A 21,848-nucleotide genomic window follows, 5' to 3' on the forward strand; every position below is an offset into this window, starting at 1 on the left:
ACCTGCTAGCAACCGATGGGCTACAAAACCAAAGCTTAATATTTTTAGGCCTGTGGTTTGACGGTGCAGGTTTATTGTCTTAAATATACACAAAGTAGGCATTGGGTCCAGTCTTTTCAACCACTGCTTTTTCATCACCCTCTTTAAACCATTGGCTGCAGTTCCTCAGTGCAGAGTTCTTTTTCTTTGCAAATGGTTTCTTCTGGACAGGCCCGCTGTCCACTGAAGATTAGGAGTCTTTCTGGAAGGCAGGGCGAACTCCCGGAGTTCTGGAAATTGCTGGTCTGCGGGGCAAGTCGCTCTTCTTCAGCAGGGTCTTGGGAGGAATGCAGACAGGCCATTAGGGCTGGGGAAAAGTCAGTTGGAGTCTTCGCTGCTGCACGTCTCTTCTTCGCAGGTCGTCAAAATCTAATTTCAGGATCTGAGGATCTGGCTGATGCAGATCTGCCCACACAAAAGATATAGTGCACCCTGCCTTAAGGTTTGCTTGAGGGGTCACTTACCTATACTATAGGATGTGTTGGTTGGAATGGCATGCAAGCTGCAGTGGCTTGTCTTTGGTGTGGGGCCCCTAGGAGATCCATTTAGTTTCCCTATACTAGGGACATGCAGGGGTCTGAAGCTGGCGATCACGGTACAGCTTTAGGGAAGACGCATTGGCACAGGGAACCTAGTTGGCAGGGATCCTGTGCACCACAATCAAAACCACATCATTTTCCAGGCACAAAGTGAGGGGCTAACCATGTCAAAAAAGGCAATATCTCACATGGCCTGAAGACTCAATCTTAGAGCCCTAGCATGGCAGTAAGAGATTAAAAGCATTTCTTAAACCTTACCTCACGCGCCCGTTTTGTTTAATCTAGGGCGATATTTACGCAACTCAGCAGGTTCACCACAGCAATCTTATAACTAACCGTTTTGGTTAATTTCACCTACCCTTTCAGAAGAGGATTGGAAAAGAAGCATTTGGAAGGGCAGAAAACAGAGGTACAGTGCGACGACTGTCCAAGAAGTCATGAGGACCCACGTCGGTAATGGAGGTCAGGTCAAATTTAAATTGAGGCAGAACAGCTGAAATGCATTTTGTCAGGACTAATAGAAATTGAGGTAAGTTGCATTTGAAAGAGCCAATTGACGATTGAATATAATGGAAATGTCCTGTTGGAAGAACAACGAAGAACAGCCTCATAGGAAGACTATTTTCTAAAGGAAATTGCGCAGTCATCCAAGAAAGTTCAAGTACGTTTTCCTAGAGGTTGAAATATATATATAAATCTCTATCAGATCCTCCAAATGTTACAACACAGGTTAGGGCAAGAGAAAATCAAACCTAGCTTAGCTAGAATCCTATTCCAATGGTGCCATACACTGCTAATGAGATACTTCTGACCCGTTCAACCAAAGAAATTAATACAACATTCTGGTATTAAATCACAGCAACAAACTACTTTGGGATAACAGTTAAAACAGCGTGCTGCAAAGGTTCATTGTTGTTTACCACCCGTCAATACAATGGTTTTGTTTGATAAGTTGGGTTCCCAAGCAGGAATGAAGTCTTTAAGAAGCAGTGACATTCAACCAGTAATTTTTAGTTCTTGACCCATGTATACAATTCTTGCGGTCTGTTGTTGTAGGCCTATTGCCATCCAGCATACAGAGTTGATTTTACACCAGCTCATTAGTTATAATTGGACAACTTGTCTATTTCAGGTTACTGCTCCTTATTCAAACGCTTTCCTCACTATTGTCGTTTATCCTGCTCGGGAACATAGTTTCTATACATCTAATTTTTTCTGGACCTGTTATTTTGGCTTGTTTTCAGCATTGGACACAACTGGTAAGGCCAAAAGGTCGGGTATAGCATTTCACAGACAAGGCCTATCATCTTTGCCACTGCTTGTTTGTTTCAGCAATCCAACGGAGTGCATAGTTTTCCTTCCAACACTACTCACAACCCTACCGCCTCCCTCCGACTTCACTGCTCCCTGAGCCCCCTCCACCCATGCCTCATTTCTAAATAAGGTTTCACATATTTAATACTGCTGGTGAGAGGGCCCAGCAGCTGCAGAGTGCTCTCAGGTTTCCGGCTTACCATTTATTGCTCCCCATCCTTCCGCTTACCTGCTTTTTTTCTTTACACTCGTTAAATTTATTTTTGCAAAGATCCAGGAGCTTCACACTGCTGCAGGGCAGCTCGTTATTCTCAAGAACAAGATACTTTGTTTTTAGGTCTCGGACTAGCGTTGCACTGCGCAGCAGTGCTCGAGCAGCCGAGAATTAATGTCTCTTAGTAGGGGGGCTTGAACCCGCCCCTCTTCTCCATTGGCTGGCTTCCTAAACGGAGGCCAGCCATTGGAGAAGAGGGGCGTCACTCGGTTCAAGCCCGTCCTTTCCAGATTCGGGGGGGGGGGGGGTGTTTTTTCTCTTCTTTCTTGTTTTCGTTCTCTCCTCTTCCCATTGGCTGGAATTTTACCTTCCAGCCAATGCGAAGAGGAGAGAACGAAAACTTAGCCCCCGAATCCCAAAGTGACGATGCTGTCTCCGAGGCCTTTCTGCCTCGCCGAAAGATGGTGGTGTCATGGCGTTGTGCAAGTAAGTTTTTTGCCGTCTGTTCCCTTGTTGTGCGTCTGTTCCCTCGTGCTTTCCGCCCCCCACCCCCTCATTGTGCGTCTGTTCCCTCGTGCCGACCCCTCGTTGCTTGTTTTTTTCGGGGGAAAGTGATTAGAGTGTCCTGGAAGAGGAGGGGAGCGGGGAGTGCACTTGTCCGGGAAAAGTGTGATGTCTCTGCCTGAAAACAATCCTTTTCTTTCAGACCGTGGTAGGGGGAGGGCCGAGAACAGGCTAAACACAAAATAGCAAAATGTCCCGTCCTTGCGATTCCGGAGAGGAAAGAGGCGCTTGTCCTGGTGATCGTGAAAGTTTTAACTCCAGGGGAGGGAGATGGGGAAATAGTCCGTCCGCTGCGCCTCGCTCTCACCCCTACCAGGCCCCTCGCAAAGTGTTTTCATTGATTCCAATCACCGAGGGCCGGCTGGCTCTCGGCAGAAACACTGTGTAATGTGTTCGGTGCTGGCTTTCATTACATGCTCTGAATGCGGCGCGGTCATGCTGCCGAGCACGCCTGGCAACCGGCCGGGGCTCTGTGGTGCGGCTCTCCCCCTTCTCTGCACTCAGCTCGTTTTCCCCTTTACCAAGGACTTGAAAACATCTTAGCCTCATCCCTTTCTATCTGGAAAGGCTCAGCCTGTTCCCCAGTCTGAGTGTTTTTGAAAACTCAGCACTTCAGAAAGTAAAGGCCCCCGGGGATGCTGCCCTTCTGCACGCGATGCAGAGGCAATTAAGACACAAAGCAATGTTACGTTTGTTTTCGTCACCTGAATCAACCAACAACTCTTGTTATCTCCTGCATTCGACAAACTCGCCCAGATTTGTATCTTTGAAGCGCTGCAGCAGCCCCTGGAGAAAACCACCGAGTGTTATTTGTCAGCCGTGCCTATGGCTGGCCAACACGGGCCCGTTCCCACCCGCTCCCTTTACAGAGGGGCCTCCGTGCTCTCCGCCCGAGCCAGAATGGGGCTGAGGGGTCACCCCCGGCCCTGCACGGCAGATGCCTGCATTGCACTTACAAACATTGTAAAGCGTGGCCTCGGGACGTTTAATCCCACTCCCACCTGTAGCATTCCCTTTCTGTGCGAGAGCGGCCCTGGGGTGGGGCGCGCTGCGGACACCCTTAGAGCGCCTTGTTTACTCTACTTGCGCAGTTTGAGGATCTAATTCAAAGTTCCTCGGGTCTCTCCACAGCAGGGCCTCTTTACGCTCTTTCCGAGCTGCACACCACCCGCACCAGAGGGGCCCCTGCACAACCCAAAGGCCTCTATCCATGCAGAGCACCCCCCTCTCCCCCCCCAGACAGCACCCTACCCCCAGCCACCCGGGGCCCAGCCGTGGGTGCAGCGCCCACCAGTGCCCGCCTACACACCTCCACCTCCAGATGTGGCAAGAACACAGAGGCACTCCTCGGAAACCCACCCCGCCCCCTCAACCCGAGGCTGTGCTTGCTCCCCTGCCCCCTCGTTCGTTGTGCTTGCTCTCCTGACCCCCCCTCGTTGATTGTGCTTGCTCTCCTGACCCCCCCCCTCGTTGATTGTGCTTGCTCTCCTGACCCCCCCTCGTTGATTGTGCTTGCTCTCCTGACCCCCCCTCGTTGATTGTGCTTGCTCTCCTGAACCCCCCCCCCCCCTCGTTGGTTGTGCTTGCTGTCCTGCCCCCTCGTTGGTTGTGCTTGCTGTCCTGCCCCCTCGTTGGTTGTGCTTGCTGTCCTGCCCCCCCCCGTTGATTGTGCTTGCTCTCCTGAACCCCCCCCCCTCGTTGGTTGTGCTTGCTGTCCTGCCCCCTCGTTGGTTGTGCTTGCTGTCCTGCCCCCTCGTTGGTTGTGCTTGCTGTCCTGCCTCCCCCTCGTTGGTTGTGCTTGCTGTCCTGCCTCCCCCTCGCTGGTTGTGCTTGCTGTCCTGCCTCCCCCTCGCTGGTTGTGCTTGCTGTCCTGCCTCCCCCTCGTTGGTTGTGCTTGCGGTCCTGCCTCCCCCTCGTTGGTTGTGCTTGCTGTCCTGCCCCCCCCTCGTTGCTCGTGCTTGCTGTCCTGCCCCCCCCTCGTTGCTCGTGCTTGCTGTCCTCCTCCCCTCGTTGCTTGTGCTTGCTGTCCTGCCCCCTCGTTGCTTGTGCTTGCTCTCCTGCCCTGCTATTGGCATTGTAAATGACAATGCCATTTATTTATGGGTTTTTTTAAAAACAAATAAAAATAATGTCATGAGCAATGCCAATAGCTCTACCTTTAAAAATGCAGAGACCATTGCATTGTAAATGCTTGTTTAAAGAACTCTTCAGAGATGCTGGTCCACGATCATAGAAGAGTTCATTAAAACTAAAGGAAAAACAGGTGGCCACTCAGTAACCCATGTCTCTGCACAGGCATGGTAGCGGTTTGTAATTTTCTTAAAACAGAAGAAAAATCCTTCAAAGACCGCCGTTGCAGCAGCCATCTAGAGTTTTAAAAATAAAAAAAAACACTGACAAAGCAGACAGGCTTGGTTGATAGGAAAACGATTCAATTTGCCAACGCTTGTTACATGTCTGTTCCAGTTTTACCAACAAATGTTTACAAAAATCACGCGGACATATGCCCCAGTACAGGTAGAGAAACATCTATACGGGAGCGCCAAACAGAAAAAAATGACATAGCACACAACGCACCAGAAAATACCATACACTTGAGAGTTTAAATGCTATGTCAGAGCGGGCAGTCACCTGAAGCAAGTGAAACACACAAGGAGATCTCACTCATGTCCCTCTACAAGATATGTTCCCATACCTCTCTCCCAGGGAGTCTTATAGAACCCCAGAAAACAGATGATGATACGCATGTGTCCCTGAACATGAGGGGAGGGACAAAACCCATCTCCCTGGGAGCTTTACAGACATACCCAGCCCCCACACGCACCGGCTGATCCCACTCACGTGCGTTGCTGTCTGCTAGGCTGTTCAAGCTGCTAGAGATATCACGCCGCCGGAAGAGGCACACAACTTTTGCCTCCACATTCCCATTGGCAGTCTGTGGATGAAAAGAAGCAGGTTACAGATCAAATCTTACACAAAAGCACAAGAAAGTTACACACTCAACAGAATATGATGAATCAAGTCAAGTCAAAGTCAAAGATCTTTATTCGGATGTGGAAACATCCATAAAAGTGCATAAAATCACATCATCCACAACACATAATATCACAATCAAAAAGACAAATAATAAAATCACATAATTCATCATAACGTATGTTAAAAAGGTATAAAAAATTTGCATAAAAAGGTCCAACGGTAATTTTAAGGCTCACAGTGGTATATAAAAAACTGCAAAAGTGTCAGTAATATGTGCAAAAAGGCAAAAGCAGCTATTTGTGCAAATAAGCAAAGTGCAAACTAAGCAGTAATAAAAACAGAGACTTTTCACGTCATATTCAGTGATACTCTTGAGCGAACAGCATTTCTAAGAAAACAACTAACTCTGAAAATCACCTCGTCAGTGCCTAGCCTCAGTAAATCATCAAAGGCTAGGTTAAAATCCAACTGGGCTATCTTACGAAGGTATGGCATTAAGAGATGTTTAGTGTATTTTTCATAGAAGCCGCAGAAGAACAGAAAATGTAAAAGGCCTTGTTTCCCACCACGGTTACAGGGACAGTTTAAGTTTTCTACATTTTTATTAAAACACCTTCAATGCTAAGGCTTTTCCCGCTGGGTGCTGATCATCGTGGATTCCCATTGTTCATGACAAGGTCAACTCGTCATAAGCACAGGGCAGGTAAAACCCATGACGAGTTGACCTTGTCATGAGCACTGAAGGGGTTAGCCCCGTGGAAAGCACAATAAATTTGTAATGCTCCCGTCCCTGAACCGAAACAACAGGCTCCTGTTCCATTTGCTCATCTTTCTACACAAGTAGCTCTGCGGTAGATCATAAGGCCTGTCGTTAGATACCAGGATGGCTATGTACCTTAAGCTTGCAGGTCTTACGAACTCTTTCTTCTCCCTTTCGTTGTTAAAAAGATTATACAGGGCGTTTTTTACCAAGTTCTTGTGTGTGCGGTCTATTGTGTGGGGACATGTAAATAAGTGGCCCTGCTCCACACTCACTAGACTTTTTTCCACCGCCCCCAGCCACGGTATTTAACTGGCCCGTTCACTTTTTAGACAATCCTTAATGATGTCACGTGTCAATGACGCAGATGGATTCGTCCATATTTTCAGCCAGAACAGGGCGGGTCTAGATTTTATAAAGTCCTCTGTATACTTAAGGCTCAATTCTCAATGGCACACAAAGGTTGGGGCAGAAATACCCACCCGCCCCCCCCCCCCCCCCAAGATCTTTCTACAGAACCTATTCTCCATAGTTTGTATGTTGGTGCAGTTCGTGTAGCCCCACACCTCGGCACCAATATGATGAATCATAATAGCAGAGCTATCGCTCCATTTTCACTGACTGCATACAAACATGTTATTCCTCTGGTTATACAGGAATTTACAGGCTGAAGCATCAGATGGCAACATTTTATCAACAGATAAAGATCATGCAGCATAGATCCTCAAACAATAATTCGTTTAAGCTCAGGTGTCAGACAATTTTGCTATTCCTCAAAAAATACAAGGGAAGGATATCAAGGAGAGCTGTCAAGTCCCGATGCTCCAGCAGTAAAGGCCTCAAACAATTATCATTTAGTCTTCACAGATCTCACAGGTTAAAACTGAGACATCAGAGCAATCTACCAACACAGAAAGAAGTTTAAGGGAAAATATATTGTTATAGCTACATCTGACCTTATTAAGTTCCTCGATTCGTCGGATGAGGTATGGGTTACTGGAGGAGTTTTCAAAGTAAACATAATCTGAAAAGAAAAAGAAACATACACAAATCGATACCATTTTTATATTACAGTAACATTCCTATTTGAGGAATAGGACATTGAGCTAGTCTTCTGGCTCTCTCAGCTGCATTTATCAGAATTGGGGCCTGCTCCAGAGTTAGGTATATGCAAACAGTAGAATCAATCTTAAATAAAAGTAAAATCATTCCCTCACAAGATAACATGAAGGTCAGGGAAATATGGGACAGCACGATTTATTTGTGCAATAGACATGCACAATACGCCTCACCTGGCACCACAATAAAGATGCATGTCAAACAGACTGCGTCCCAACTGAAGGGCGGGAGACTGAAAAGTTAGACAAACTATGACAGCTATATTTTATTTTACATATTGCAATGATAACCAATTGGCATTCCATCTTTCACTGGCCCAAGTAAGCTCAGACAACTTGACTTATGAGATGAGGGTTTCCCCGAATATAGGGTTTCATTTGGGTTCGGGAATTAAGTGGATGGGCAAACCTGCCAACCTAAACTGTGCGAGATACCCCTTTTGGATACTCTATGGGGAAAGCAGGGTATTTGAGTTCTTACAGTCCTCCAACTATGTCATGCTAAGTGAACACTGTCATGTCATGTCATGGGGGGGCGTTTACAGATCATGTGCCATTCCACATGAACAAAATGGCTGCAGGTGAGATATTTACTGCAACAATGCTTGCAACTCTTCTGTTTCTTGCCTGAGGAGAATTGTTCTGGCTCAAAGTTCTATAGTATGGACACTTAATGTAGGTCCGAGAAGGCCTGATTGATGTCAGATGGTTAGAACAACATGTAATCAATTGACTTTCAATTAACACAAATCGGTCTTATTTGGATGATAAAGTATCTGGCACCTACAGGCCTTACAGGACACCCAATGCGTCCTGATTATTGTTCCCCCGTCTCCATACTTTTCTAAGCTATGGACCACTGCCTCGTCTCCCATCAGTTTTTCTGAAGTTAACCTTCTTTGTATTTAGTGCTTCTCAGTCCAGTATAATAGTGTGAGTGCACATACATCTGTCGCCCCTGAGGTGCCCTTTCTCCATAGCTCCTTGATGTTTGAGAGTCTGGGCCTCAATGATCTCTTTCCTGGGTCACTCTGCGACGGATGGATGTAAGCAATAAGGAAACCAAGTATAGCAACTAAACCTACATCAAAACACTGTTGAAAGGAAAGACTGCAGTCTGGTACAACAGTGTCTCTAAACAGACATGCTGTTGCAACTAGAAACGGGAATCCACTCGACCCAAACCCAGCTTCTTTGAAATCTGTGAGGTCATGCTTGTCTCAAGAGAAAAATCATGCACGGGTCAGATAAATCCCAAAGAAACTTCAACTGTGCAAAAAACGTTCGAAAAAGACACGCTACTAGCCAATGTAGCCTTTCAGTATGCATAGGACAAATGTAGCCTTAGTGTAAGATTCAGGAGCGCTGCCAATGTGTTTGAACACTGTCATTTTCAACGCTTGTCAGCCAAAGAATGAATTTTCTGGTATAAATCTGCCAGAAGAGGATCTCTGTGCTTACCTTCCTGCCTACTTTAAAATCAGCAAAGAAAACCACTACTCTCCAACATTTTCAATGTATGTAATTGCGTGCAGCTGGATGCAGGACTGAGCGGTTGTTTGTAAAATAAGTACATGGAATTCCAGAGTATACTTTTTAATCTAAAGGTGGAATCTCGTTCAGTGTTGCAACCCCCTACTTTTATAAGCACCACAGGGACAATCAAAATACTAAAGGAAAAGCAGTTTACCCTTATGAACACTCTACAATGCCAGTAGTAAGCAGAAACACAGAGTGCAAAAGTGAAAGTTCAAATAAAATACCGAGATATGCTAGTATTTTCCAGACACAGACTTCAAGATCTTAAACCTAGACCATGCCAGTATCGCTTCATTTCACTAGATTTACTCTTTTACCCACCAATCATGCCAAATAAAGAGATATATTAAACTATTTCAGCAGCACTGAAACTGGAGGAGAGCGAGGAGACCACACTATGGTTTCATTCAAGACTATGAAACAGACAGTTGCGCTATTAAAAGCACTTGTAGCAGACATAACATAACTGTACTGTAGCAGGAAAACTCGATTTAGAAATCATGGAAGGAATAAAGGGAACACTTCAGTAAACAGACTGCAAAGAAATAAAAGCCATGTGTGATATTTATATAGCACAAAGCTAGCAGTACAATCGGTAGAGCTCTGTAGAGTGCTTAAATAAAGTCAATGTGTGATTGGAGGGATACCGGATGTCTAAAAGCAGAAGTGCATTGTAACTGCATCAAGCTGTAGTGTTCTTTTAAGAGGGGGGATTTCAGCTCTTTCCTAAACTGGAGCACGGTTGACTCAGAGCTGAACATATGGATGTTGGTCCCAATCTTGGGTAGAGTGGAGTTCAAGAATTTGTGTACCATGGCATTGCCACCATGCAGATGCAAGAGTGAGAACTGGCATCAGTTTGTCTTCGTTATCTTGTCGATGTGTTTCTCAAGTGGGGACATTGGTGTCAAGAGTGAACCCGAGAAACTTGGCAATTGGTAAAATAAATGAATTGAATACATCCAGGTGCATGTAATGGAGCCAGGTTTGGACTACTGGTTTCTTGTCGTTTATGGAAAAACAACGAGAATTTTGTTTGATGGGGTTATGATTCAGTTTTGTGCTGGAGAGACAGATGTGAAGATGGTTCAAACAGTGTTTAAAGTATTGAAACCCTGGAGAGGATGAGACCATTAAAATACAGTTACGTCTTACCAGCATATTGGTGGATTTTGATGCTATATGCGAGTAGAGACACAAGGGACTCAATGTAGGAGAGACTTGATATTTAACTGGCTTATGGTGTTTACTACAAGCACTGGCAAAGCTAATATGTCTCGCTTTTGTGATGTACTGGTTCGGCTGTTGGCTTTTTAGCCAAGGGGCACTGCGGCTATGCTGTGAGGCGTGGTTAAAGTAAAAAACAAAAATTTCAAAAGCCTTTGTCGGAGGCACTTTTTTTGTAGGTACAGCTCACATTTAGATCAGTAACTAAAAATAAAATGCTGTGTATTTTTTTAAGCGGGTGGTGGAGAGGAAACAACACATGGGAAGGTGACGGGAACGGCAAAGCTGAAGTGGGGCTGGTGGTGCCAAATCAACACAGATGGGGACATAAAAGCAGAAGGGCGCAGGGAGCATTAAAGCAAAATGGAGGGGGTAGGTGGTGGAAAGCAATGGGGAGAAGCACACGTGAGCTCAAGTAATATGGAGAAGCAGTTGGGCAACAGAAAACATTTGAGAAGGAGACGGCTTAAAAACACATGCACTCTCACTGAGTGGTTAACACAAAAAAGGTAGTTCTTGAAGTGCAAGCATCTGAAGCAGATATTCCAGCCTCCATGGGAGCGACAACCACAAGATTAACAAACTGTGTGAGGAGCTGGCTTGGTACGTGGTGCACACTTAAGTGGGCACTCTGTACCAATCCAAACAACCCGTACGGTGATTTTAGTGGTCCTCCAGAACCTTGGAAAGCTATCTGTAGCTGTGAAAAGCAGCCTTCAGGCTTAGTCCAGAAGGAGTGTAAATCAGCTTGTTTTACCAGAGCATAATCTTATTGGTACAGAGTAATTGAAAAAGAACCACACAGTATATTTATAAAAATATGTATTTATTATAAGATACTCACTAACACATTCAGATAACTCCTACCCGGAGATATACACAATACTTTGCAATAGAAATAGGTAAATAGCACAAATACGCAGTGGTCGCCAGAGGGAGACCAAACCATATACTAAAATAGTGGTATGCGAACCAAGACTCAAGTCAAGACTTAGAAGTGCCGGGGAGCCAAGGAACCACCAAAGGTAAGTAACCAAGAACCTAACGGAGGCTGTGTGCAGAGTGAGAACACAACCGCGTGCTCAATACAAGTCAATGGGCAAGAACACAACCGCGGGCTCAATACATGTCAATGGGTAAGTCGCATTTGCAATTTTAAAGAAGGACCCTTCACAGTGGACCCTGAAGCAACCGGAGGCGGACAGAAGGTTGGAGAGCCACCCAACCCGTGGATACCCTAGAAACCAAGATACCAACATCAGGGAAGCCAGGTGCGTAGGTGTGACGTGGTTTCGGAAACCGCTGTCAAACTCAATGGAGAACTTCAGGACGATTCCACTGCTGGGGAATGTGGAAGTGTCTGGTGGATCCCAAAAGGTGGATTCAAGTTTAGAAGTACCCCTGCAAGCAGAAGGGACAGAGTATATGCCACTCAGAAGTGACCAGGAGGCACGGAAGACAAATGCCCACGTATGTTGAGTGTTGCAGGAGAGCTGACGGTGACCTTGAAGCTGTAGCTGTGTCGACCAGGTGACACTGTGGAAGACCAGGAGCCATGCACGACATGTCCCACATCGGATATCGACAGTTTAAGAGTCGGTATCCGTAGGGAGCACCAACAAGTCTTTGCAACTGCAACCAACATGGAAAGTGAAAAGGGTATACTGTTGGGACCAGCCAGGTCCAGGTAACTCACCACAAGCAGGGGAGTCAGGGAAGGCCCCGAGCAAAGACTACTCAAGAGGAACCACAGGCCGAAGGCACAGGAGTTGCGAGAGGACCTCGAGCAGCTCACCAACGATGCAAACCCACAATGCAAGAGTTGCGGTGAGGACGAAGATCTTGGTCAATGGAGATGCTTGAGGTTGGGGCTACTTGGAGCCCGAAGATCTTGGAGGAAGGATGCCAACAAGCCTTTGCAGCAAGCTGACACGGTGCACAAAGGTTCAATCCCTGCGGCTCCAACGAGGTATACTGGCCTCAAACTTGGTGAGGGGACAGGGCAGGCCTCGAGGGATGTGAACAACCACCACCAGTGTTGCTGAGCCTTTCGGAGTCTGTGGGAGCTCGGGGTCAGCAGACCGGTCAGCTTTGTTGCGGTGCCTGCAGATGCAGGGCAGTGACCCCTTCACTTCAAGGGAGATTCCTTCATCTGTCTTGGATGTCCACAGGCCTTGGAAGGTTCCTGTATGGAGCACAGGCACGGACGTTGCAGCAGACTAGCAGGGCGACGAGACCAGGAGCAGCAGGAGTCTTCCTAGTTGCAGTCCTGATGCCCGGTGGGAAGTGCAGCAAAGTCCAGAGTGTCCAGACGGTCAAAGAAGTGGTGTCTTGAAATTAATCTAGAAAAAAACTCGAACAGTGATACGCTACTTAGATTTACTGGCACCACTAAGGAGAGTAGCACATATCACTATCTCGCAATTGCCTTATCTCTGTGATGGTGCTGCAAGGTGAGAACCACCAACCTCCCCAAAATTAGAGGCCAAGGCCAACAGAATACAATGACAATCCCCAGCACACATCGAAACTGTTTAAAACAGTGCACAATATCAGCACAAATTATACAAAAAATATCAAGATTCTATTTCTTTTTAGGTCGAGCCTGTCCCATTCCGCAGGAATGGATAGGATCGAATTCAAGTGCTCGATCGTCTAGTGAAACCACTGGCGTTTCTTCACAGTGCATGTGAGGTCACGTGGCCACAAAGCGGGTCACGTGACCACACAAGCACGAGCATCTCCGTAATCCGCCTGCCCCCACCAGGCTCGCATTCCCGCCCCCTCACCAGGCCGCACATCTGCCTGCCACACTTCTCCTCCCCTCGCACGCATTCCGCTGCCCCTCCTTTCTCCCCCCCCTCCCCCCCCCCGCCAGAAGCCTCGCAAAATCACCCCTCCTTTCTCCCCCTGCCCTGCTGCTCCCTTGATCCATTTTGGCTCTCGCATTCCCGCCCCCTCACCAGGCCGCACATCTGCCTGCCACACTTCTCCTCCCCTCGCACGCATTCCGCTGCCCCTCCTTTCTCCCCCTGCCCTGCTGCTCCCTTGATCCATTTTGGCTCGCAGCGTTCACAAATCCAGTCTCACTTCGTTTACATGTGTATTCATTCTATGAGGGTTGGCAACTCGTACAGTATTAAGACCGATTCAGTTTCTCCAAGGTTAGAAAATGTACACTCCAGTCACCAGGGCATTCCATGAAGTGTTAGAAAACTCACGTTGCAAGTGTAGATTCGTTCTCAAAGTGGTCCGAAAACATCTACGCATTCACTGATTCAGTCCCAGAGTTTAGGAAAAACATTATCCGCCTATAGGTGAATTTGTTTTGTTAACCTTGCTTCAAAATTAAGTCTCACGGAGCAACACAACTTGTTGTTCAGTTACAGCCTCCTTGCCAGCGAAGTGATATTATATCCACGGATTTACTCTCGTTAGTTTTGACCCAATCTCTGTATTTTGTCACCTTTTGCAACCCTTGGTTCCCGAAACGAGGGGAAGCCGTGCCTGACCCCGGCATGGAGGAGAGGCTGGCCTGGTTTTCATCAGTATCTCACTTTCCCTTGAACTCTGCTGTCTGGGCTGTCCTTATCATGCCAGACACCGAGCACGTCCGTGGAGAAGAGCACACACTGCCCACGTGGGTAAGTGCTAGGTGGAGCTGCGGACTAAAATAGCCCTGACCCAAGGGCACACAGATGCAGTCTGGTGTGCAGTGCATTGACTGAGGTGCCAGTGCATCTGAAGGGCTGGCACGTGACACTCATTCCCAGACTTAAACTCTGCCTGGCATGCAGTTGACTCTTCTCAGCTCTTCAGGGGCCATAGCACACCCGATAAATCTGCAGTCCGTTCCGCTTTTGTAACTAGACTGTTGCAGATTCTCAAACCGAACCATCTCAGTCCTTATTGTGAAGATACAATGACTAGCAATCCAGCTCGCATATCAGGCCAGACCTAGACTTCTGCAACGGTAATCTCCTGTGCACCTTTAGATCAAAACCTGTCAATCATCTGCTGATTCAGTTTTGTTGCTTTTAAATGTCACTCTGCCTCCAACCCTTCACTCTTACTGTTTGCATGAAAGCAGATTAGCTATTCACGCCCGATGGGCATTATCTATTCATGAATGAATTACCATATTTATGTAATATGGTATACCAACGTTGTGCTGCTACCAGCGTCTCCATTTAAACATGCATCTGGGGCATACACAACGAGGTCTGTACAGGATCACGGAGCATGTCAAGCCATTGAGACCTGGCGTGAAATTCACAACTCACAGATTAAGGCCCTGTGACTCGGCCTCTTGGTAGCACAGGCAGGGCTGTCTCTTGAACCGGTTGCGTGTATGTCTAGTTATTCGTCTTTCAGCTGTCTGATCTTACATGTACCACCTCACCTCCCTTTCTTCTCATCTCCCTCTGCAATTTACTTTCCTGCTTCTCTATCTCCATACCGCCCCTCCATTTTGATCTACCTGGCAATCTGTCTTTATAAATCTATGTTGTGGCCACATAAAAGACTTCCGATCTCTTGTGACAAGACAAAAGGCACATTTTGGAACAAGCATTGGCATAGCCAATAGGTCTCGCTTGTGGGACCTTATAAGTATTTTGTTTTGCAGCACAATATCCTTGTAACTAAATACTTATAAGGTCCTACAAGCGAGACCTATTGGCTATGCCAATGCTTGTTTTATTAAGTTGGTCTTCAGACAGCCGACACGTGTTTCGTCTCATACATGGGGAATTGGTCCCGCGACTTTTTCAAGGCTATGTCTTCTTGACGGAAACCTTTTATTTGTGGTGATAATTCCAACGCACAAAGGGTTTCAGTTTCTCACGACGTCCCAAAACAACCGTTATTCTATATCCAGGGATCCTGATATGTCCCAATATCACAAGTGTGAGTCGGACTGATTTTCTACCGGACGTCGTGTCATGTGTATCGCAGAGTCCAACGACGAATCTAGGGACCTACCCTCAGGATTCAGGGTTCCCTCCCAGGGGAGGAGTCGGACAGTGGGGAGGATACTCCCATGTCCTTTGTCCAGTTTCAGGCCAGAGTGGGAGCCAACAGCTCCCTGAGCTTGTTTGAACTGGACTATGCAAGGAGGGCACCAAATGTGCCTTTCAAGCAGACTAAGTGGCGGTGGCGAGTGCTCCCACCCGGCCCCAATACACTATACCCTGTCTGTGAGGTGGTCACACCTCCCTGTGACAGGCTACCTATTGTTCTACCTTACCCTGCTCAAGCTTGGCTCAGCAGCAGGAGTGCAGAATGGTATCTCTGGTCGACAGCAGCCATGTTGTGCTGTCTGGATCTAAAAGACTGGTACCGGGAGCACCAAGGGCCTCCCGGAGGAGCTTTACAGTGCATGGACTCATACCTCCCACACCGTTTACGGCGTGGAAGTATGATTTCAACGTGTTGGATACCAAACAGGACAGGGTTCGTTACGGTCAGTTTGGAGATGGTCATCGCGTAACAATGCATCGCCACTATGTATTGTAATGGCTGTAGGGGTGGGTGTCTTGCTCATGCAGGGGCACCCTCATACTTAGAACAGAGCAACCTGCCTTCAGGATTGAAAGGCCTGCTTTAGGGGCGACTTATAGGTTTTAAGTGTTGTGACCTTAGATATAGGGAAAACTATATCTTTCTTAAGTGGTGCTAGCACCAGCTTACACAGGCTGCAAAAGCAGGCCTGTAGTTACAGTGGACTCCCATGGGTGGCATAATACATGCTTCAGCCCATGGGAGACCCCTGGAGTACCTATGCCATGGATACCTAAGTACCATATACTACGGACTGACAGGGTTACCCTGGTGTCCAATCTGGGATGTACCTAACTTCTTGCCATATCAATTTAGGGGAGAAAGCACAGAGACTGGGGTCCTGTTTAGCAGGATTCCAGTCAGGCTAGTCAGTAACAGCATAGCACCAGGCAAATAGTGGGAGTAGCCATGCAGAAGGATCCAACCTTCCTACAAGCAGGGAAACTAATAAGGAGATGGGAACCAAGAGCGAAAAGGAAAGCCAACCAATGATAAGTAAGGTGCAGGTATCAAGTCACTCAATATTCACCAGCCAAAATACAACGGGTCTTTGGTGGCGCGCACTCGGTATGTCCCCGCTGCGCTACGGAGGGTGCCGACTTTGTGCACATGTTCTGGTCGTGCACAGGGCTTGGGACTTACTGGACTGAAGTTCTGTCCTGTCTGAATGCGGTTACAGGACGCCAGATCGACACGGATGTGGGGTCTTGCCTTTTACTCTGGTTTCCGCATACTCCAGCCACGAAGGTTACCAGCAAATTTTTAGACTTGGGGTTAATTATGGCCAAGAGGGAACTTACACTGCATTGGAAATCCAGAGGGGGGCCTAACTTCCTGAGGTGGCGGGGGTGCTTTCTGCAATGGGCTGTTAGTGAAGGGTCTCTTAGATTACAATTAGCTAGGCGCACCGCTAATGATAAAGCGCTAGATGCGGCCAGGACGTGGAGCGCGCTAGTGGCGGACCTACAGTCTCTTTTGGAGGTTGATGAGGAAGGTGGGGATGGCGCGCTGGCGAGCCGGGAGGATGCCACGGGGGTAGAGAGCGTGGGGGCACTGGCTGAGGAGGCGGGGCGCTAGGCAGCATGGCCAGCAGTGAGCGATGATGGATTACATGTGTCGCATATGATCATGAGCGGAATGGGTAACATACACTGCCCTGAACAGCACCTGGACTCCCGTTTGGCTGTAGAACCGTGACTGGAAATGGTTGGGGGAGGTCGCCCACTGCATCTGGAAGGTTTATTACATGCCGTAGAAGGGGCAGTAGAGGCACACTGACAAGGGGGGGGTGGGGGTAGTGGGGGAGGTGGGAAACGGTGGTTAGGGCTCTGTTGGTTGGGACTGTTAACGACGCTGCTTTACTGTACATCCTGTGAATAGAGATGCATACGCAGCGTGATTGTAGGATGTGTGCAGAAAATCAATAAAAATTTGTTTTTAAAAAAAAAATCAAGTCACTCAATATTCTTGATAAGCCACAATTTGCCTCGCAACTGAGACCGCGCTCGCTGTTAAATAGGCTCCACCTCTGAGCCTAAGAATGGCCTCTTAAAAGCTGCAACCAGAGGATTATTCAAAAACTGCAAATTTAACAAGGTAACTTTTTTAATAAAAAAATATATATAAAAGTTCTACAGGAAAACTTCTGATAAGAACAAGCATTGGCATTGCCAATAGGTCTCGCTTGTGGGACCTTATAAGTATTTAGTATTGAAGCATTTAAAAACAAGCTCCTGGCATTGCTGTGGGGAGGGGGGAAGAGAAATGCACGGCCGTGAAAGTGGCTCTTGGGGGCGCATTCCTTTGAAGTGTCGGGTCTGATGCAATTATGCGAGGCAGGCTGGTTAGGAAGCAAATGGCAAGGGAGGGAGGCTGAGGCTTTGATGTGGGGAGTCACAAGTGAAGTGAATAATTAGGGGAGGAGAACTGGCAGGCTGATAGGCAGAAGGCTCAGGCAAGCTCGTGCACGAAGGAGCTAGCTGTCACTTGATTCACGTGAACTTAATGAAAACCGCGGCGCAAGAAGCCCTTGGTTTCACGAGGATTTCGAGCACTTGAATTCTCGCTCCCTCAATGCGCTTGCGCGCATCGATAGGTCGCGAGACCTAAAAAAAGGAGTTGATCAATTGTATCGACATTGGGAATGATGCCAACCAAGCAAGAGAAGCAAATAACATTAAAAACACTTCCCCGTCAAGACAAACAAGCATTTACAATGCAATGGTTTTGCCTTTGTTAAAGTTAGAGCTATTGGCATTGCTCGACATTATTTTTATTTATGTTTTTTTTAACAAATAAATGGCATTGTCATTTACAACGCCACTAGCCTTATCTCTCGCAAATGGCACACACAAACACACACCGAGCCCCCCCACACACACACCCACACAGAGCCCCCCACACACACAGCCACACAGAGCCCCCCCACACACACAGCCACACAAAGCCCCCCACACACCCACACAGAGCCTTCCACACACACCCACACAGCACAAGCAGGCAACAGGGGCACACGGAGGCACAAGCAGGCAACAGGGGCACACGGAGGCACAAGCAGGCAACAGGGGCACACGGAAGCACAAGCAGGCAACAGGGGCACGAAAACGGAGGCACAAGCAGGCAACAGGGGCACACGGAAGCACAAGCAGGCAACAGGGGCACACGGAGGCACAAGCAGGCAACAGGGGCACACGGAGCCACAAGCAGGCAACAGGGGCACACGGAGGCACAAGCAGGCAACAGGGGCACACGGAGGCACAAGCAGGCAACAGGGGCACGAAAACTGAGGCACAAGCAGGCGACAGGGGCACGAAAATGGAGGCACAAGCAGGCAACAGGGGCACACGGAGGCACAAGCAGGCAACAGGGGCACACAGAGGCACAAGCAGGCAACAGGGGCACACGGAGGCACAAGCAGGCAACAGGGTCACGAAAACAAGCACAAGCAGGCAAAAGGGTCACGAGCAGGAATTTGTAATTTAGACGGGGCTGAAGTGGAGAACGGTCAGTAGGGAAGTAGTGCGGCTGGTGCAGTGGTACCAGGCCGAAAGGTGAGAGGGGCTGCGAGAGGACAGGCTGGGAGAGGGCAGGCTGGGAGAGGGCAGGCTGGGAGAGGGCAGGCTGGGAGAGGGCAGGCTGAGAGAGGGCAGGCTGGGTGACAACAGAAAGTTGATTGTCCTCTAGGTGCTTCTCAGTCGTGTCTTTGTTATAACTATGGCCTCATTTAGGCTCCAAATGGTGAAGCCTCTCCTCTTCCATAATGAGATGTGGGGGAGAGAAGAATGCGAGAAATGACGTTCAAGTCTGAAGCACCAATTTGTCATGGATAACAGTGGTATATGCCGCTGAGCAGCCACAAAACACAGCCTCAGAGATTTTACATACAGGCAGGGTGTTGTATGTTGATGGTGCTACATAAGAAATCTCTGTTCTCCACGCCATCCAGGTTACTTCACCGGCCCTCAGAAGATGTGTTCATTAATACGGTGAGCTCTGGATAGGACAGGAAGAATGGTATGCCGCAGGTCAGGCTAGCATCTGTCACCCACAATAGAAGGGCTGCCACGTCTGATATGTGGTTGTTGTCCAAGAGGCATCCACAGTGTTTGGTTCATTGAAGTTGAAGGTTCCACTGCGGAGCCCACATGTGCCAGCGAGTACGATGCTCAAGGATTATGCACAAGACCAAGAAGCCTCAGGACAATCTGAGTCGGAAGCAAGGCATGAGCTAGAAATGTTCCCCGACTTATTGCGAAGATGGAAAAGCCTTCAAAGGCACCATGTCCAGGATGGTCCCTATAAAGGTACTCCTCCATACAGGTTGAAGACAGGAGATCCTAGGGTGGACAGCAATGAAACTGTTGCTTTCAAGTGGCATAGGACAGCCTTTAACAGCCAGTTAACGAGGTATGGAAAAATTGAGCCACAACAACTAATTGCACTTTTGTAAATACCTGGGAGGACAGAAGGGTAAGACAGTAAACTGAAGTACTCCAGCCCCACAACAAACTGGAGGGAGAATCGGACTGCAGAATCAACACGTTAAAGTGCATGTCCTGCAAGGTCAAGGACACCATTTGATCTTGGGAATCCAAGGGAGAAAGGATTTGAACTTGTCTTGAGAACCAGTATTGGCTTCACTCCTCACAGCTCACTTCTCCCACCTGGCCCCCAAAGAAGTATTGATAGTAGCATCTTGCGCCCCGTGCTGCCTTGGGTCAAATTTGATCGCACAACTGGCACCCAAACGTTTCTGATTAGAATGCTGGCATGCTCTACCAATGTCTGATCACCTACTGGTGATACATGTGGAGGGCTGGACAAAAAGGGAAGGGACGTAACCAAGTAGAACAATTTGAAAGACCTGCTGTTCCAGAGTAACGGCACGTCAGTGAGATGAGCAAAATCGGATTCTCCCTCATAAGACCTATGTGACACGTGTAGGGGAAAACTAAAGCAGCATGGTGGCAGCTATATCGAGTGATGAAGAGGACGAGGATTGCTAAATCTGTCATACCCTGGACTCTACCACCGTCTCTCCCTCTAGAGCCATGAAAAAGCTGCACAACCAGTGAGGGCTGCCTCTGTCAGTACAACAGAGTACAACACTTCCCATTACTGTTGGTGGAACTGGCTAGCTACGGAAAGTAATCCGCCACAGCTATCCCTCAGCTCGAGGTGACAAGAGATGCTAGCGTGCATGTCGACAGCAGCCACTGCAAACAGGTTCCTCAGAAATGATAATTAGCGGGTGCCTAACAGTCTCCCGCAGCGAACCACAAAGAAGTACATTTTCCACCTACAGTTCACCCTGCCCTTTAAAATACCCCAGACAGAGATGCGACTTACCAGGTAGATCTCCTCATATAATGCCTCAAGGCATCGCTGCCAGATTCCCTTCCGCCGCCGGTATGCTTCTCGCCACCTACAATGCACCAGAGCGGTTACTTGAAGCGTGGGCTGCGGGGGGGCACTTCCGGCCGGCCGCGCTAGGATTGGCCGGCGGCTAGTCACTTCCGGGTCGCCACGGGCAGCGCGGCGGCCCGTCTCTAGCTCAGGCAGGCGGGCGGCGAAGTTTCCCGAGGAGTGGGCTCCCTCAGCTCACGGGCAAAAATGACTATCTTATGTCTTGAAACTGATCTGTGTTTTTGCTAATAAAGTTAAAGACAAGAATATAAAGCCAGACAGGGAATCTTGTTAAATTCAGCTTTTAATTATTGCCAGATCTGAGACCCAGCAGGACCCGCCATACTTAATGTCTCAAAGACGATCAATGTAATTTAGCAATTTTAATATCAGAAGTGTGTTAACAGCATCTCATTCAGCCTAGGACTCGTGGAAGCAATTTTAATATCAGAAGTGTGTTTAACAGCATCTCATTCAGCCTAAGGGGCAATGCCGGACCAGATTCGGGGGCGTTCCCGGCTTTCGGCTGACGTCGCGTGACGTCGGCAAAAGCCAAAGAATCTCGGGAACGCCCCCGAATCTGGTCCGGCATTGACGGACAGGCCCCTCGTCCAATGGCTAGGCTCCATTTATGGAGCCAGCCAATGAATGACGAGGGCCGACCCAAACCCACACTACAGTTCTCATCAGGTTTTCGCCTGCGCGAAAAAGATGCGCAGAGCGCATCTTTTCGCCAGGCAAAACCTAAAAAGGCAAAAAAATAATCACAGAAGTAACTTGCCTCATGACCAAATAAGTTGAAACTAATATAAAGGGATACATTTCACGCTTGTAAAAAAACGTACACACAATATTCCCATAAAAAACGACTGCATGGCCTTTGCACTACACAAATAAGGACCACTTCATCTAGATTGATGAATTATGAATAAGCCTGGTATAATGAGGCGCAATGTGAGTATCACATCAAAAGATAGTTTGATCACTCAAAGCATTTCTTTGGCATATCTAATGTTTTGTCACGAGCTGAAGTCACAGGATCAAATTGAAAGATGTGGGTGAAAGCTCTAAACAAAGAAACTCCTTCAAAA

The 21,848-nt window shown here is 47.9% G+C and overlaps 1 protein-coding gene across 2 annotated transcripts in view; it reads right to left on the bottom strand.

Annotated features, from left to right (window-relative positions):
* The window catches only part of MTA2 (metastasis associated 1 family member 2), a 386,348-nt gene that overhangs the window by 357,644 nt on the left and 6,856 nt on the right, over window positions 1-21,848 (bottom strand). For both annotated transcript variants that reach the window (XM_078660594.1, XM_078660595.1), the window contains exons 2-3: window positions 7,363-7,430; window positions 5,512-5,605 (exon numbers count right to left, since the gene is read on the bottom strand). In XM_078660594.1, coding sequence (XP_078516720.1) covers window positions 5,512-5,605; window positions 7,363-7,430 — 162 coding nt within the window. The remainder of the gene's footprint in view (window positions 1-5,511; window positions 5,606-7,362; window positions 7,431-21,848) is intronic.

The sequence above is a fragment of the Lissotriton helveticus genome, chromosome 9 (assembly GCF_964261635.1).
Source record: "Lissotriton helveticus chromosome 9, aLisHel1.1, whole genome shotgun sequence".
Lineage (NCBI taxonomy): Eukaryota > Metazoa > Chordata > Amphibia > Caudata > Salamandridae > Lissotriton > Lissotriton helveticus.